This window comes from Oikopleura dioica, chromosome XSR (genome assembly GCF_907165135.1).
Source record: "Oikopleura dioica chromosome XSR, OKI2018_I68_1.0, whole genome shotgun sequence".
NCBI classification, from domain to species: domain Eukaryota; kingdom Metazoa; phylum Chordata; class Appendicularia; order Copelata; family Oikopleuridae; genus Oikopleura; species Oikopleura dioica.
The window spans coordinates 6778486-6792212 of record NC_137294.1 but is presented as its reverse complement, the minus strand read 5'-3'; the positions used below and the strand labels follow the sequence as shown (position 1 = coordinate 6792212).

Sequence of the window (13727 nt, the reverse complement as noted above, 5' to 3'; positions counted from 1 at the left end):
TATAGTTTGAGAGAGATGTATTTTGATGGCATATTTTATAAAAAAGAAGGAACAGGTTTAAACATGGACGGATTCCGTGGAGGCAAAGACTGCATTTTCTTTTAGTGTCACTGTCTGGTCGTACTAAATTTAAAGTTATGAATGGCTGGGAGAGTCCGATCGCTTATTTTTGTGAGTCTACTAGACATTATCATTTATTAGCTGTGTTACGATTATATCTACTTGTAGATAATGTTAATTTCAAGACTACCGTAGAAATGCTTACCAATGAGCGATAAGAGTAATAATTATTCTGAATCAAATTGTGACTGAGTTTGTTACCTCAATTATTTCTTATTTTTTGAGGCTTTTGATATCTTTAGCCACGTGTTGAATGGCTACCAAAATTGTAAAAGATTGAGATAACAAAATTTAAAATAATGATTCTTCCTTGTTTTCTTGAGAAAGATAAAGATAATTGTCAAGGAAGAAGCATTCTGTGGATGATTTGTTGTGAATTAGTACCTTTTCTGATTCGGGCAAAGTTTGTGTTGAGGTTGTTCTTTTTGGAGCTGAGTGGAGTGAGCTCGAATTGGCTAATAAGGATGCGTTTTCTTCGCCATTCGGGACGTTCCAAGTTCCGCTTTTCGAGCGTTTAACCGAAGCTGTCTTTTTTGTCTCCGCCACTTCGTTCAAGTCCACGGAAGAGGTAATATCATCAAGATCAGAGTCTTAATGTATATTCTCGTCTTGTTATACTATTGAGTTCTTACCTTTTTCATTTGGTCGATAAGCTTCCTCGTGTTTGTTGAAGCACATGAAATAAATGGCAGCAGCAATAATAAAAACAACGGCAAGTGATCCAAGTACAATCGCAGCAACAATAGCCCCGGCCATTTCAGCTTCATCTTCAGGGCTTACCTAAAATCAGTAACTTACTGAAGAAGCTCGAGATCAATTTGCATTGTGCTGTAATTACAGTAATCCCATCACAGAAGACTCACACTAATTCAAAATACTTTTTTGAATCTATCTTTTAATCCCAAAGCGCTCAGTGACTAAAACACACAGAAAATTTTGCTCAATCAAGAATTATCCGCAACTACTTTTTCATTATCGCAGTATACTGGTGCTTAGTTACAGATGTCGATATAACTCATGAAAAACAGTTCTAAGCTGCGATAATTAAAAGCTTTGCCGAGAATAAATGTGTCAAAAGCATACTGTGTCATTCAAAAGTTAGAATATACCGTATAAAAGATTTCATCCTCAAGACCCGGGTCACTTCTTTTGGGTAGGAGAGAAAATCGTTGTTTGCTCGAGCATACAGAGGTCGGTTAAGATCAGTTAAATTCATATTTACGAACAGAATGAAATTAATGATTCTACCCAAACTGAACGAGCCGGCAGATCGCCCCTGCCCTTCGAGAACAACTGATTCATAGTCGTTCGATGGCCGATGCCCTCCAGTAGTCACGTCATTGACAACCGTGGTTGTCTCACTTACCGCAGCCGTGGTAGTCGGAATCGGAAGGCAGTGATCTCTAAAGACAAATGCCACTGCACTTGCACCAAGGATTGATTCCGCGACAACTTTAAAAGTTTAAAGTCACCCGTCTTCTTTGGTCATTTTACCTGTTACGGCAGTAGTATTATCGAATGCGGATGTAGTAAAGTTCACTGAATTAGCAACTTTACTATCGAACTCAAAGCTGGGGTCTTCTTCAGGGCCTTCCCACCTAAGAGTCGCCGGAGGCTGGAGAACAGGCGATGAGGAGCTCACGTAGACTTAATTAATTGTATGAAATTTTTACAGCTGAAATATGACTGAATGAAATAACTAAACTATGCTTACAGGAACACTGGTCGCCTTCACGTGTCATTTCTACGGCAACAATAGCCAGTTCCCCGGTTTCGACTGTTTCGCACGTTTCTGTTTGAGTTTGGCCACAGCTGCTACTTGGCTTTGGTGCCCCAAGCCTGAATTCTTGCACAATGGAGCCATCAACGTATGTCGGATGTGCGACTTCGCAAGTGACAGCCTTAATTTATTCTTTTCTTATTTTTTTAGATTTAAATAATGGCGGGGAGCCAATTCTTAAGCTCTTGAGCGCAAATAAAATGGGTGAGTTCTTAAAGTTCTACAATGACTTTCCCAGCAGCTACAAATCGGAAATTGAGCTTTCAAGTTAACAATAGCAGAAGTAACTGTAAAATACTAAACTCAAATACCTTTCCGTCAAAAGCTTTGGTCAACTGATACGAAGCATTCACGAGATCATTTCCATTGATTGTTCGTCCAAGCTTCTCATCAATGATAATGCTTGCGCTTGCGTATGGCTTCCCATTCTCTGCACCACAAGAGACAAAAAGAGTTTTTTCCTTGATGTCGTGCTGAAACAGGATTTCATCGGGACGGACTTGAACTTCTGCTGTGACTACTGCTTCACTGGATATTGGTCGGGGAATATCTGATTGCACGAGTTTAGCGATAAAAACTCCGCATTTATATACCTTGTGCAGTAAGTCCACAGGTGAACTTGGCTTGATCGAATTCGAGTGACGATGACAAAATTCGTAAAACAGCCACTCTCCATCCATCAAGATCTTCGTTGTGTTCAAGCTCCGATTTCTCGGGCCAGTCGCCGTACCAGTTTCTTTTGCCACTGACACCCTCAGCGCTGACAATTATATCTTCAGGGTCTAAATGATTTTGAGAAAAGACCAGCTTAGGTCACACATTTTGATAGATTGGTCGCGAGTAACTATTGTTATCTGAAGGCTGCTTTATGTGATCCGGAATGGTGACGTTCGACTAATATTTACCGTCGCCAACGGTATCGAATGCTCTGTTTGAAAATTATGTGATGTTCAAATGTTTATGGCGAGTAGTGCGAATGAATGTGTCTTTGGCAAATGTGCGCTCTTACGGTAAGAGTCTTACCTATTAAAGAAGAACCTGAGTATTCGCCAAGAGCGAAATAAATGGAGGTAAGTGTCGAACTTTCTGGCAGTCGGTAGCGGCATTTCAGCTCTAGTGGCTCTTCTTTGATCCCAACGGGATCCTTCATAAAGAATTTCTTGGATTACCAAAGGCATATATTTTTACCTGGAAATCTATCTCGACACTGTCTCTAATTTCATCTGCCCTCCCAAGAGCGAGAAAGGCTCCGGTGAGTATCGATAGCATCATCTGTCAGATCTTCGTTTGGGAAAAATTCAGCAATCCTAATGAAAGTTGTAAATTCCGCCGAAAATCTCTGTGAAATTGTGAAAATTTGGCTCCGTCCGTTTCCGTATGCTGTCAAAAACTCTTCTTTATGAAAAATTCAAGAAGAGAAAAAACGTTGATGTGCTCGACACGTCCGACAGGACAAGAAAAGTGGACCGGCGCTCCTTTTCTTTCAAGTTCTTGAGCGGTGATTGACAACACAGCGCTATTGTGCCACAAATAAAAACACCAGGTATCACTTTCATATAGTAAGTTACTATGAGATGGTCAAAAGAATTTACGTTGCTAAAATTAAAGTTCGCGACTAACTAGCTGGCTACATAACAAAATACACATTTGGGAACTAAGCTCAGTTGGATTAAGAAACCTGTCAGATATGATAGCGCCACTGTGTTGAAACTATTGCTCAAGTAAGTAAAGCGAAGGTAAATGCTCTCGAAAACTTATACGTTTCTTACTCTTTTGTAAATCGACGTTTGTTACACGAATTGCTGGGAATTTCTAGATCAGGGGCCCTTTTTTAAATCGCGTGATTCACCGAAGTGGCGGCTGATTCTTTGATCTTCTCCAATCTCAAGGTGAATGCTCGTTTTGCTACACTTTGAATATCTCTTGAAACGACAAGAATTTCATAAAAACATTCCCCGTTAAAAGATTTTTTATACTGAGGTGTTAACGCGATTGTGTGGAAAGATCGAAGAAGAAAGGAGCAGCGCCGGAAGAAGGCTCTATTGAATTCGATTCCCTGGGACAAAAGACAACTCTAGTCTTACGAGAAATTTTTGTATGCGCTAATGAGCATTGCAAAAAATAAGACTTACTTTTTCTTTTCGCTATTCCATGTGATCTTTGACAAAGCTTCTCTTCTCTTCCATAGATTGCCGATCCTCTCGTTTTGCGTGCCCAAAAGAGCCGACTCAAAGGATTTGACATGCAAACAGATACGGTCATCGAATAGGCGACCATTTCGGGGTCCGCAAAGACAAATAAGAAGAAACCAAATCAAACATCGCAAAATTTCCAATCAAGCACATTTCCTGCGAATTGATGCTATCGTTAAAATTCCCCTGCGTAGAAGCAAATGTAAAAAACATCAATCAAGTCACAGTGATGATTTGATCAAGTGAAATATGAAGTTGCTTTGTTTTATTACGCAGGGTCGCAATTCTGTGTAAGGTGTTCTAAGTAGGGATCACGGAATATCAAAGATAAAATTAACGAAATAATCAATTGACAGTGCGAGTTAAAAATATTTCAAGAAAATAACAGTAAAAGAAATTTACGGAAGATAAGGGAAATTTCAATCATAAAAAGCGAGGAAGTGGATTAAAATTAAAAGGAAACTAAATAAGGATTCTTTCAATTTAGGCAGGTGTAGAAAAGATGAGGGCCGGTTATCTACAGGGTCGTTTTTCTGGTTTAACATCAAGGGTCATTTATCTGCTTCTTCTACACGGCCACCGTCTTCAGTGGTGACGTCGCTGCTGAAAGAAGTGTTAGCAGAGGTGCTTGTCCGGTTGAAGCTGAGATGGTTCTCACATCCTATTGGCACATTGAATGTTGATCTTTCGCAGTACGTGGACCTTAAAGGTAAGATGAAAAACAGCATTTTGGAAATCATTACCTGTTCAATGTATCAATTTCATCAGTCAAACGGTCAACCTCATCTGTATAGGTCTCAATGTCATCTTCGTCTTCTCTAAGCTCTGCAGTGAAGAGCCGCCATTTTGCTTCAGCTAGAAAGATATCAATAATTCCACGAAACGTTATCGATAAGTTGAAATGTAGCAGTACTTACTCAAGTCGATATCCGCGTGGACGACGCCGTCGAGGAGAAACATCGTTTTTGTTTTCCTTACTTGGGTATTGCCGTGTTGTACTTTTTCTGCGGGGATGTGACAAAAAATGTATCCTGAAAATAGTCAGTTATTTCTCAAAGAAAAATTATCTATCGAAACATGCCTTGTCTTTTTTCTGTAATAGTATCTGTATCTTTCTTCTTCGAAATGTAGATTTTGTGATGGCTGCTTCTCGTGTAGAAATGGACGTTAACAGTCTTCTCTTCTTCGTTTTTAGAGAGCACAGTTCCATAATACGCGCTCTCGTACATACAGCCAACGAAATCTCCGACTGAAAGATCTTCGATTTTGTGAGTCGCCTCTCTATCTCAGTGCTTTGGAATCAAGTCTTACGCCATTTTTAAAAGATCAAAATTGACATTTTCGAAAGTAAGCTCTTTCCTGTATCGCTGTATAATGACGTCTTCTTCGTCTTCTGACTCATTCTCTACCTCAACGGGCTCTGCGTTGGTACCAGATTGCTCTTCGGTCAAATCGGGTGATTCACGCGGGGACTCCAACTCTTCAGAAGCTTCGACCGATGATCCTGAGCTGCTTGAAGGCCTTGATGTTTCTGGAGAGTCGAGTCTTCTTTTTTTCGCCCTGTTGTGCGTGTCCCACTCGGTAACAAACGATGTTTCGTCGGATTGGTACCGAAACCAACGCTTTGCTTTGTCGCCATGGGTCCACATTTTGGGAACGACTTCTCCAGAACCATCACCAAATTGAAACTTTACACCCGTGTTAGTCAGTGCTTCCTAGAATGAAATTAATTCCTAATCAGAGAATTGGTAGAAATCTTACTTTCATCGCTTCTTTGATGTGCTTATTTTTTCCGAGAGTGTCCCTATTTTCTTCGAACATCTTCAGCTTCGATTCAGCGATCCAGCTTATCTGATGAGTACCGAAGAAGAAGATCGGCCAGCTAGGATAATTTTTGTGTGTATAGAATATCATTATTCTACCAGAAGTCTATTGAGTCAGGAATGTTTCCTTGTTCCCGAATATTGCAGTCTTTCGGGCGAACGCAGTCGATTCGTGCTGGCCAGTAGGGAAACCCGCGCATCTTGGCAAAAACAAGATCCCCATGATGAAATGGAGATCTGTAGCTTGTCCCACGCGCTGCCTCATCCCGAGCTTTCAAAGGGTGCAAGTCTAGTAGTTAGACTCTAGTTATAAAAAATAATCTTGCACTTCTGTAATTTCATCAAAATTTGAATTATTAAAATTATTAATGATCTAATTTCGAAATGCTTATTTTTATAACTATTTATCACGATGATGAGCACCCGAAACCTAAAGAATCCATTCTGAAAATAATGATTTAAGTTTTAAGCATTGTAAAAATTGAATTGAATAAAACCTTCGTTATAAGTCAAAAACTAATACAGGCACGGAAAGAGTAATCATTGCATCAGAAGTTATAATTACAAAAAGCATTTCATCAGCGTTCTATACAATATTGAAAGTGATTGCGCTGAAATTTCGAAAGAAAAATCGAAGGCCTTGAAGATAAACTATTTAGAAAAAAAAAGTTAATTTTGAAAAATATTGAACAGTGGCAGTGATTATATAAATTTATGACAAGGGTGACCTAGAGTGATCATAGCGAGAAGTTAAAATATTCTAGTGACAACGTTCCTTCAAGAACTTCTATACTTTTTTTACTGTAAAGGCTTAACACGCGTCAAAGCTTGCCAGTCTTCATTCTCGTTTTCCACTTCTTCAGTCGCGCCATCTATCCATCTTTGAGTCCATTCGAGAGTCTAAAATAATGATTTAGTTGGAGGTGTATTCTGTAGAATTGTATTGATTGGCGACTGCGAAAAGAAATTTCTGATGTTCAGATTTGATAATCATGTTAAAAAGCTAAGAATCGAACTTACTTTTGATCTTTCCTTTCTAACAAAGTCTCCGTTTTCGTCCCCGAATTGAAGCTTTACCCATGGTTTGGTCAGCGCCTCCTGTAAGTAAAGATATAAAAGGAAGATTATTAGGCAACTTTTCTTGTACCTGGAAAGCTATCTTCAGCTTTTTTGTTGTTCTTTTTCTACCATCACAATATTCCTTGGCCTTTTCAAAATCTAGCGGTCGCAAATTTTCATAGTTGATCCAGGAGATCTGGTGCGTTCCGTAAAAGAAAACAGGGTGCCTTAAAACTTATAGTTAAGACAGGGAGTGTTCTGATGAGAATTACTTGAAGTCGCGTTCTGCCATGAGAACTGGCCCCTGTAGACGATGAGGACATTGCGAAGCTCTGACGAAATCGATTCTCGAGGGCCACCACGGATACCCTTTAATCTTTGCTAAGCAAGGCAGTCCATGTTGGTACTCACTCAATTTTCGCTCTTTCTTTACTTTTCTTTTAACCATTCTAAAATAGGAGTTAAAAGAAACACGGAGGATACATTTTCGAAGACAATTTATCAGCTAGTGTCGCTGCTTTTTGCGAATTGTCAAAGTTTTCAATTTTAGAGATAGCAATTGTTTTAGGAGAAATGCCAAACAGTCTAGAAAGTTCCGTATTTTGGTTGACATGAGTTGAGTTTGCAGCTCGACTGATTCTTTCTTCATTGTACTCATTTAGATAAGTCGTGATTTTTAAATGGACGTCTTGGTAGAATTTATCTTCAAGAGATTTTAGTATTATGAACGTTTATGAAATCAGAAGTTAGTAGCCCCTAACTATAGGCATGCATTTTGATAAAGATAATAACTTACCCACTGGCGACAAAATAGGAAGCTCTGAGATGTCATTATCTTCATAGTGCCACAACCACTGAATGATTTTTCCATGTTCATTAAATTTATGAACGATTCTAAGTCTTTCGATGTGAGGCTCTTTGAAAATGTGGTGAGGCGTGTTAGAGTCTCTCCAATAAGTTTTCATCTCCGCTTCTTGTAGGTTGTTTATCGGAGCTCTCGTAGGTAGAATGAGACGGCGATCCAGTAACAGAGTAACAACTGATGAGTCGCTTAAAAAGTTAAAACTACCAGTGTAACATAACTTTCATTTACGTGTAGTGATCTATCCGTTCTATTTGGAATTTGGTGAAGCATGGCATAAGCCGATGACTATCATCTTCTACGTAACTCGAAAGTTGACGAGGTGGCATGCGGATCAGATGCTCATCTGATGATCGAAATTGCAGCTTACGGATGAGATCGTCAGTCGGTGTCTTCGTTTCCGGTGCTACAAGACTACTGTATTCACTAAGGCAACTTTGAGAAATTTCCATAAGTTCAGTATGCTATCTTTTATTCGCGTATATGAAAACTATTCCTAAGCCATTGAAATTTTATTTCTGACTCTGAGAGAAATCTTGCGAATTCAGAAAAGCTTTTGAAAGAAAAAGGAATCGCTGCAGTGTTCCACTCCCAGCTTTGCACATGTCGTTCTCCGTAAATAATCTCACAATTTTCAGAAGAGAAAAATTCTTTCATACGATCTACTGCTTGCATTGCACTTGTTCGGGATAAAAAATGGTATACTCCGAAAGAATATTTTAGTAACTGTAGTTATATTCTGATAGCCCGTGGCTGTTTACATCTTGCTTCAATTGAGCCATAAATTCAGCAATATCATCAGGCCGAAAAAGGCGATAGAAGTTTAACCAGCAATTGAGATCGTGCTCTTTCAACACATGCGAAAACTTTTGTAAGGGAAGAAATCCATTCTCAACATCATTCCATAAAGACTCGACTACAGCAGATCGTGAGCCAAGCAACTTTTGATCATCTAACGGGGTCGACTTAATTTTGAAAAGTCCTTGGTCGTTCGACTCGCCGCGTCCTGCGCCGGTACTATCTGTCCTACAATATTGGGAACGCGCGTTGCACTGAGCATTGGTTTTATACTAAGAGTAAATATGAATACTATACTCGAGCGAGAAATAACACACGACCGGGAAAAACCATTACTGACGGATGATCTGAATCCAAACAGAAGCGACCAGCGTTCCAGCTATAAATTTGATCGCTTTGGTTGGATCTCGAGCAGTGCGGCCGAGAAGCCTAACGGCGCTTATTCTCAAAGGTATCCTCGTTATCATGTTGCTTTTTCTGAATTCAGAAGCATTTGGACTCTGGATACTCATGCACATGCCTTGCAAAGGAAAACAAAAAAACCGAGCTCAAGGATTAAATTATATATGATCTCAGTGTATTCTTTTGAACGAGCATAGTTATTATACAGAAATTAAGAGATTTTCGAGTGTTTTCTTTTCGTAAATGTAGTGTTAGATGCAGATGGAACTTCAGGATTGAACAAAATCGTCCATCGGTAGTAATAGCTACTTTATTCGGCAGGTAAAATCTCGCTTAGTAGAAGTGATTGTTTTTTGATCGCGCTGAACGGTCAGGAGACATGTTCAGTTTCTGTTGAAAATAGGTAAAACTAGGTCGGCGTGGGGGCAATATCGGTACAAGTTGGATTGTCGACACCGTCGCGTGAAAGCGCCGGTGGCACAGGCAGTAGTAGGTTTTGCTCGAATTTCTCCTCGAACTAAAAAACACGTTACTCTAACGCTAACAGTGGTGGTTAATTACGGCTATCATAACTGAGCCAAAGCAAAGGGATGATAATCCAACAGGAGGCGAGCCATCAGGGTGCCGGGGAAAGAGAAGAAATGAAGTTGCGACTGCCGCAGATTGGTCTTCGAGTATTTCGTAGCAAACAGGCTGGGGTGGCTCGTCAACAATGGTTTTCTCGGTTGAGAGATGAACTTGAGCAAATGGACGCGCTGCCATTTCGCGCATCTCGTTCAAAACCGCTCGACGTTGCAGATACAGGTCGTACATTGTTTTCAACTAGAAAGTAGTCAGCAAGGGCCCACGTCAACTCTTTTCTATTTTACCTTCCAGCCTATAACAGCGAGCAAAAGCAGGGATAGGAAGCAAGCGAAAAACACCAAAAAGAACGTCAACAAACTCATTCTGCTCTGTTGGCGTACTTGAACCTGTAAAGACTGTTGTTAGCTCACGAAACTGGATTAATATCATACTTTGATGAATATTGGTGTAGAAAAATCATGGATATAAATACGCATTGCGCGCTGGGTTTCGTTCCCAAACTTGTACTCTTTATGTGATACATTGAGAACGTATTTTTTTGTTGCATTAGTTGAGCCATTGATGAGCACTTCTTTCTCGTTGGGCAAAAATGTCGTTACATTCACCATGAAGAATTTGTTTGTCATATTGAAACCTAAAAAAAGTAAACTGATGCCTCACTGAGCTCCATCGATACCTTCAGCATTGTCGTCGATGGTAACTTCGACTTCAATATCCGGTTCCTCTTTCAGCTCAATAACATGACAATTCAGCGCTGTGACAGCTCTAAACCGATGCATTTTAAATTCCGTTTATTCATCGGCTAACTTACTTGTCGTCGTCTTTATTCAAACGGAAGCTGTATGCATATGCACCAGTGATATTGTAATAGCAGGAGGAGTTTTCTGGATCGCCCCAGTATTTATTCCCGATATTGCACTAGAAAATTTAGGACAGATAAAAAGGCAAAGACTTACTTCGTCACAATGTTTGCCAGAAATGCCTTTCGTGGTGCAGTGACACTTGCCAGTTTTATAATCACAGCCCTTGCTGTTCTTAGAACATTTACACTCTTCGCAAATTCCACCATTCAATGCATTGCCGTGGTAGCCCTCCTAGTAATAACAATTGATAATGCATTCATATATGATTTCGCTTACCGCGCAACGTTCGCAGTTTGCACCAGCTGTGTTTTCTTGTGCGCAGTTTAAGCAGACGTTTTGGTTGTTACGGTCGCACTTGGAGTGACCAGAGCAGTTACAACTCGGGCAATGGATCCAAAACCAGTTGTTAGCCGGACAGACAGAGGTAGCGGATTTACTAGAGCCGACTAAAGAAGGTTAAAATCTTCCTATGTATTAACAACTTACATAGGGTTCCATCCATGCAGGTGCCGGATCCAGTTTGCGTTCCGTCATCACACCAACCACAACGAGGATCGCTTTGGCAGCTTTTACAGGTTTTGTGTCCTCCGCATTCTGTCTTATCGCAGTGATCTTTGTTAAACCACTCAAAGCATTGCCCAAATGGAAAAGACGTAACATAAGCCTCATTGCTGACGCAGACACCAAGTCTTCCGCACCACATACAAGAAGAATTATTCTTTTCGCCGACGCATTCGCCACAAGTTTTAAAGACTCCACACTCGAATTCTGTCGTGTCTGTACCTTTTAGACAAGAATCAAGAGTATTGTGCCGAGTGATATTGCTCGTTGTTGATAGCGATTCCGGCAAGATACAGCTGTAGTGTCGTTTCTCATTATCACTAAGTCCATTTAAGAAAAATGGTTAAGAATATTGCTACCTTTTCACAACGTAGGAGCAGCCAGATGTTATACACGAAGTACAGCGTTTATGGGATAGGCTACATGTCCACTGTTTAAAATCTGGGCAGTCGCGGACGTTGCTGTAACATTTATTCGTGTTTCTATATCCCTTCTCCGGCGACGCAGCGCAGCTATCTTTGTCAGGCGCAGACGAATCCTCACAATAATGACATCCGTCATCACGCTGACTGTTTTTATATACACACGAGCTACAGTAGGTACTCTCGGCAAAAGGATGCTCAACGCGTTCACATGAATCGTCATTCGTTCTCGTCACAACTGAACACTCATTTGGGATCTGGGAAGGGGCAAAGGTGATGATCTCATTCTTCAACTCTCCGTTATAGCCTCCGATGAGCATAATCCGATCTTCAAACGAAAGAGCCGTTGAGCCATATCGAGGAAACCACTTGGCTGAAGACTTAAAAGTAGTCCATTTTCCACATTCAATCGAATAGAGCAGAATTTCATCAGAGAAACAGAGGGTACCCGAGCTGTGAGTAGAATCAGTGTGTGCGTTGCCAGAAAGAAAGATCAAGTGACGATTGACAATGCCGCCTCCATGAAGCCACCTTCTCGACGCTGTCTCAGCTGTTCTCAGTTGGCTGAAAATTCTACTCGTTGCGTCATATAAAACCAACTCGTTCCGCACATTATTGTTTTGAAATCCTCCATACAAATATACATGAGTTGGGTTTTCTGGGTCAACGACGGAAGAATGACCGTAACTGCCAGGAACTCGGAAACCAAGCGTTTCTGGATATCGAAAGAGTAGCTGATCGATCTTCTCATCGTGGGGAATGAACTCGATTGTCAAAGAGACGAAGCCAGCATCTCCGACATATCCACCAAAACAGAGAATCAACTCAGTGCCGTTTCCAAAAGTTACAGTAACCATCGAATGGCCAGACATTGTAAAAAGTTTTTCCTCTGTCTGATCATCTGAGTATGGGGTCGCTTTTGCTTGAGTCCAGCCGATGTTTTGCGAAGTGTCGAGAACCCATAGATCGTTGAACAGGTGATAATCTGGAAATTTTGCTCCTCCATAGATTAAAGCCAGTTTTTCCTTGAAAATGGTCATTGGGGCGCCATATCGTATTGGGGGAGAAGAGTATTGTAATTTCTTCGGCTCAATGGCCGCGTCTATGTCGATCAGCCAAGTTGCATTATCAGGAGCAGTTGTTACGTCCGGGAACTGATAGCCTCCCCAAAAGAATATCTTTGCTCCTATTCGCGCAGATGATGGCAGCGATCGAGCAATCATTTCTTCTGGTAGAATAGATCGGTCAAGAGTGAGCAGTCCAAAGGCTGTATTTTCGACTAACGCTGGTAAGGGATTGAGAGGCTCGGGAATCTTTGGAATTGAACGGATGGTTAAATCGAAGCCAGACATGTTGTATGCCATGTCGGAATAAAAATGAAGAAATGCATGACCAGATGTTGCGTAAAGGAGCGGAGGATTGTTCGAAATTCCGCAGAGGGAGGCGAGTAAAGTCGATTTTAACGAAGACGTGCCATCGTATATGTACAAGTGATCCCAGCCGCATTCAGTTTCGAAAAAGGTCACATTTATCTCGATTGGAAGTGGCTTCTCAGCATCGTCAAGCTCGGCTCTTACCAACCACGAGCATTTTGCGTTTTGGTGACTTGAGTAGTTCTGATTTCCGTCGTGAATCTGTTGCAGCTCGTTGTACGCTTGCATCTCTACTCGTCCGGAGCACATGGAGCAATCTTCGCCGGTCCAGCCGGGCGCGCACTCACAGTACTGCGTACCGCTGGTCGTGATCGCACAACTCCCGCCGTTTTCGCATTTTCGGTTGCAGTTTTTACGGCTACCATCGCTAGAAAATGGCTAAAAACTATGTCCGGACATTATTCGTGTACCTTGTGGAGATAGAGTCGTACGATCCCCTGGCTAGAACGAGGACGAGTGTGGCGAGTAGGCCATTTAGCGTAAAGAAGCGAATCATCTAGCATGCGTGTCGTAGTTCCTCATTTTTGACAGTGATCCGGCCGAGTAAAGGTCAACTCGGCAGGAAATCGCGAAAATCAGACACGCTTGAGAGTCTAAATGGTTTACCGTTTATTTCAGCTCAACGAAAACGATACTAACGCATGGACAATAAAAAGTAGTAAAAGAATCATGTGCCGCAAGAAGCGGATCTTTTCGCTAAACCGGAATATTTAGCGCCACAAGTCTAGGCCAGATCTATGTTCACTGGATCTTTTGGGCGATTAGTTGCCGGTTTTTGTGCTTTACCCGGATCTTTTTTTGACATGTAAAACTCTTCGAAATCGAGT

At 41.1% G+C, this 13727-nt stretch overlaps 6 protein-coding genes across 11 annotated transcripts; all 6 read right to left on the bottom strand.

Moving 5' to 3' along the window:
- Positions 1-2: 2 nt before the first annotated feature.
- LOC145707280 (uncharacterized) lies at positions 3-4142 on the bottom strand. Of its 5 annotated transcripts, none has more exons than XM_081784782.1 (12): positions 4033-4142; positions 3089-3207; positions 2924-3044; positions 2494-2682; positions 2212-2450; positions 1835-2021; positions 1615-1767; positions 1487-1572; positions 753-900; positions 505-710; positions 322-377; positions 3-123 (listed from the first exon to the last, which is right to left on the bottom strand). In XM_081784782.1, exons 2-11 carry the CDS (start codon positions 3170-3172, stop codon positions 327-329), a joined length of 1464 nt encoding a protein of 487 aa, XP_081640908.1. In that variant the 5' UTR covers positions 3173-3207; positions 4033-4142; the 3' UTR covers positions 3-123; positions 322-326. The 5 variants fall into 5 exon arrangements, with proteins under 5 accessions (XP_081640908.1, XP_081640907.1, XP_081640905.1 ...); XM_081784779.1 differs by lacking the exon at positions 322-377 and adding an exon at positions 266-292 and having other exon boundaries at positions 12-123; XM_081784780.1 differs by lacking the exons at positions 322-377; positions 4033-4142 and adding exons at positions 266-292; positions 3670-3984 and having other exon boundaries at positions 12-123.
- A 206-nt stretch (positions 4143-4348) lies between these two features.
- LOC145706856 (uncharacterized) lies at positions 4349-5321 on the bottom strand. 2 transcript variants are annotated; one of them, XM_081784308.1, is made up of 5 exons: positions 5174-5321; positions 5010-5123; positions 4836-4947; positions 4751-4794; positions 4349-4695 (listed from the first exon to the last, which is right to left on the bottom strand). In XM_081784308.1, exons 1-5 carry the CDS (start codon positions 5319-5321, stop codon positions 4661-4663), a joined length of 453 nt encoding a protein of 150 aa, XP_081640434.1. In that variant the 3' UTR covers positions 4349-4660. The 2 variants fall into 2 exon arrangements, with proteins under 2 accessions (XP_081640434.1, XP_081640433.1); XM_081784307.1 differs by having other exon boundaries at positions 4349-4794.
- On the bottom strand, positions 5321-6359 carry LOC145706855 (uncharacterized). The gene is made up of 4 exons (XM_081784305.1): positions 6346-6359; positions 6015-6186; positions 5854-5974; positions 5321-5807 (listed from the first exon to the last, which is right to left on the bottom strand). Exons 1-4 carry the CDS (start codon positions 6356-6358, stop codon positions 5400-5402), a joined length of 714 nt encoding a protein of 237 aa, XP_081640431.1. The 5' UTR covers position 6359; the 3' UTR covers positions 5321-5399.
- A 26-nt stretch (positions 6360-6385) lies between these two features.
- LOC145706854 (uncharacterized) lies at positions 6386-7419 on the bottom strand. The gene is made up of 4 exons (XM_081784304.1): positions 7247-7419; positions 7063-7201; positions 6936-7013; positions 6386-6815 (listed from the first exon to the last, which is right to left on the bottom strand). The coding sequence occupies exons 1-4, from the start codon at positions 7264-7266 to the stop codon at positions 6714-6716; spliced, it is 339 nt and encodes a 112-aa protein (XP_081640430.1). The 5' UTR covers positions 7267-7419; the 3' UTR covers positions 6386-6713.
- Positions 7420-7435: 16 nt separating this feature from the next.
- On the bottom strand, positions 7436-8511 carry LOC145709040 (uncharacterized). Its single transcript, XM_081786725.1, has 3 exons — positions 8068-8511; positions 7771-8024; positions 7436-7677 (listed from the first exon to the last, which is right to left on the bottom strand). The coding sequence occupies exons 1-3, from the start codon at positions 8286-8288 to the stop codon at positions 7436-7438; spliced, it is 717 nt and encodes a 238-aa protein (XP_081642851.1). The 5' UTR covers positions 8289-8511.
- Positions 8512-9214: 703 nt separating this feature from the next.
- Positions 9215-13503, bottom strand: LOC145706453 (attractin-like). The gene is made up of 11 exons (XM_081783860.1): positions 13311-13503; positions 11405-13267; positions 10971-11365; positions 10761-10930; positions 10578-10715; positions 10433-10539; positions 10298-10386; positions 10053-10255; positions 9906-10007; positions 9598-9858; positions 9215-9553 (listed from the first exon to the last, which is right to left on the bottom strand). The coding sequence occupies exons 1-11, from the start codon at positions 13394-13396 to the stop codon at positions 9446-9448; spliced, it is 3522 nt and encodes a 1173-aa protein (XP_081639986.1). The 5' UTR covers positions 13397-13503; the 3' UTR covers positions 9215-9445.
- Between the last annotated feature and the right edge of the window lie 224 nt (positions 13504-13727).

Excerpts from the sequence above, each read along its gene's own strand:
- LOC145707280 (XM_081784779.1), bottom strand. The coding sequence starts at position 3,172 with ATGATGCTATCGATACTCACCGGAGCCTTTCTCGCTCTTGGGAGGGCA. Across the intron at positions 2,683-2,923 it reads CTCAGGTTCTTCTTTAATAG|ACCCTGAAGATATAATTGTC; the intron begins GTAAGACTCTTA and ends AAAATCATTTAG. Across the intron at positions 901-1,486 it reads TTCCGACTACCACGGCTGCG|GTAAGCCCTGAAGATGAAGC; the intron begins GTAAGTGAGACA and ends TACTGATTTTAG.
- LOC145706856 (XM_081784307.1), bottom strand. The coding sequence starts at position 5,321 with ATGTACGAGAGCGCGTATTATGGAACTGTGCTCTCTAAAAACGAAGAA. Across the intron at positions 5,124-5,173 it reads TATTACAGAAAAAAGACAAG|GATACATTTTTTGTCACATC; the intron begins GCATGTTTCGAT and ends GACTATTTTCAG. Across the intron at positions 4,795-4,835 it reads GAAATTGATACATTGAACAG|GTCCACGTACTGCGAAAGAT; the intron begins GTAATGATTTCC and ends CTTACCTTTAAG.
- LOC145706855 (XM_081784305.1), bottom strand. Across the intron at positions 5,975-6,014 it reads CCTGACTCAATAGACTTCTG|CTGGCCGATCTTCTTCTTCG; the intron begins GTAGAATAATGA and ends AAATTATCCTAG. Across the intron at positions 5,808-5,853 it reads ACATCAAAGAAGCGATGAAA|GAAGCACTGACTAACACGGG; the intron begins GTAAGATTTCTA and ends ATTTCATTCTAG.
- LOC145706854 (XM_081784304.1), bottom strand. The coding sequence starts at position 7,266 with ATGGCAGAACGCGACTTCAA. Across the intron at positions 7,202-7,246 it reads ATGGCAGAACGCGACTTCAA|GCACCCTGTTTTCTTTTACG; the intron begins GTAATTCTCATC and ends ATAAGTTTTAAG. Across the intron at positions 7,014-7,062 it reads AGCTGAAGATAGCTTTCCAG|GAGGCGCTGACCAAACCATG; the intron begins GTACAAGAAAAG and ends CTTTACTTACAG.
- LOC145709040 (XM_081786725.1), bottom strand. The coding sequence starts at position 8,288 with ATGGAAATTTCTCAAAGTTGCCTTAGTGAATACAGTAGTCTTGTAGCA. Across the intron at positions 8,025-8,067 it reads GAACGGATAGATCACTACAC|CGACTCATCAGTTGTTACTC; the intron begins GTAAATGAAAGT and ends TAACTTTTTAAG. Across the intron at positions 7,678-7,770 it reads TCCTATTTTGTCGCCAGTGG|ATAAATTCTACCAAGACGTC; the intron begins GTAAGTTATTAT and ends AATCTCTTGAAG.
- LOC145706453 (XM_081783860.1), bottom strand. The coding sequence starts at position 13,396 with ATGATTCGCTTCTTTACGCTAAATGGCCTACTCGCCACACTCGTCCTC. Across the intron at positions 13,268-13,310 it reads TACGACTCTATCTCCACAAG|CGATGGTAGCCGTAAAAACT; the intron begins GTACACGAATAA and ends GCCATTTTCTAG. Across the intron at positions 10,716-10,760 it reads CAAACTGCGAACGTTGCGCG|GAGGGCTACCACGGCAATGC; the intron begins GTAAGCGAAATC and ends TGTTATTACTAG.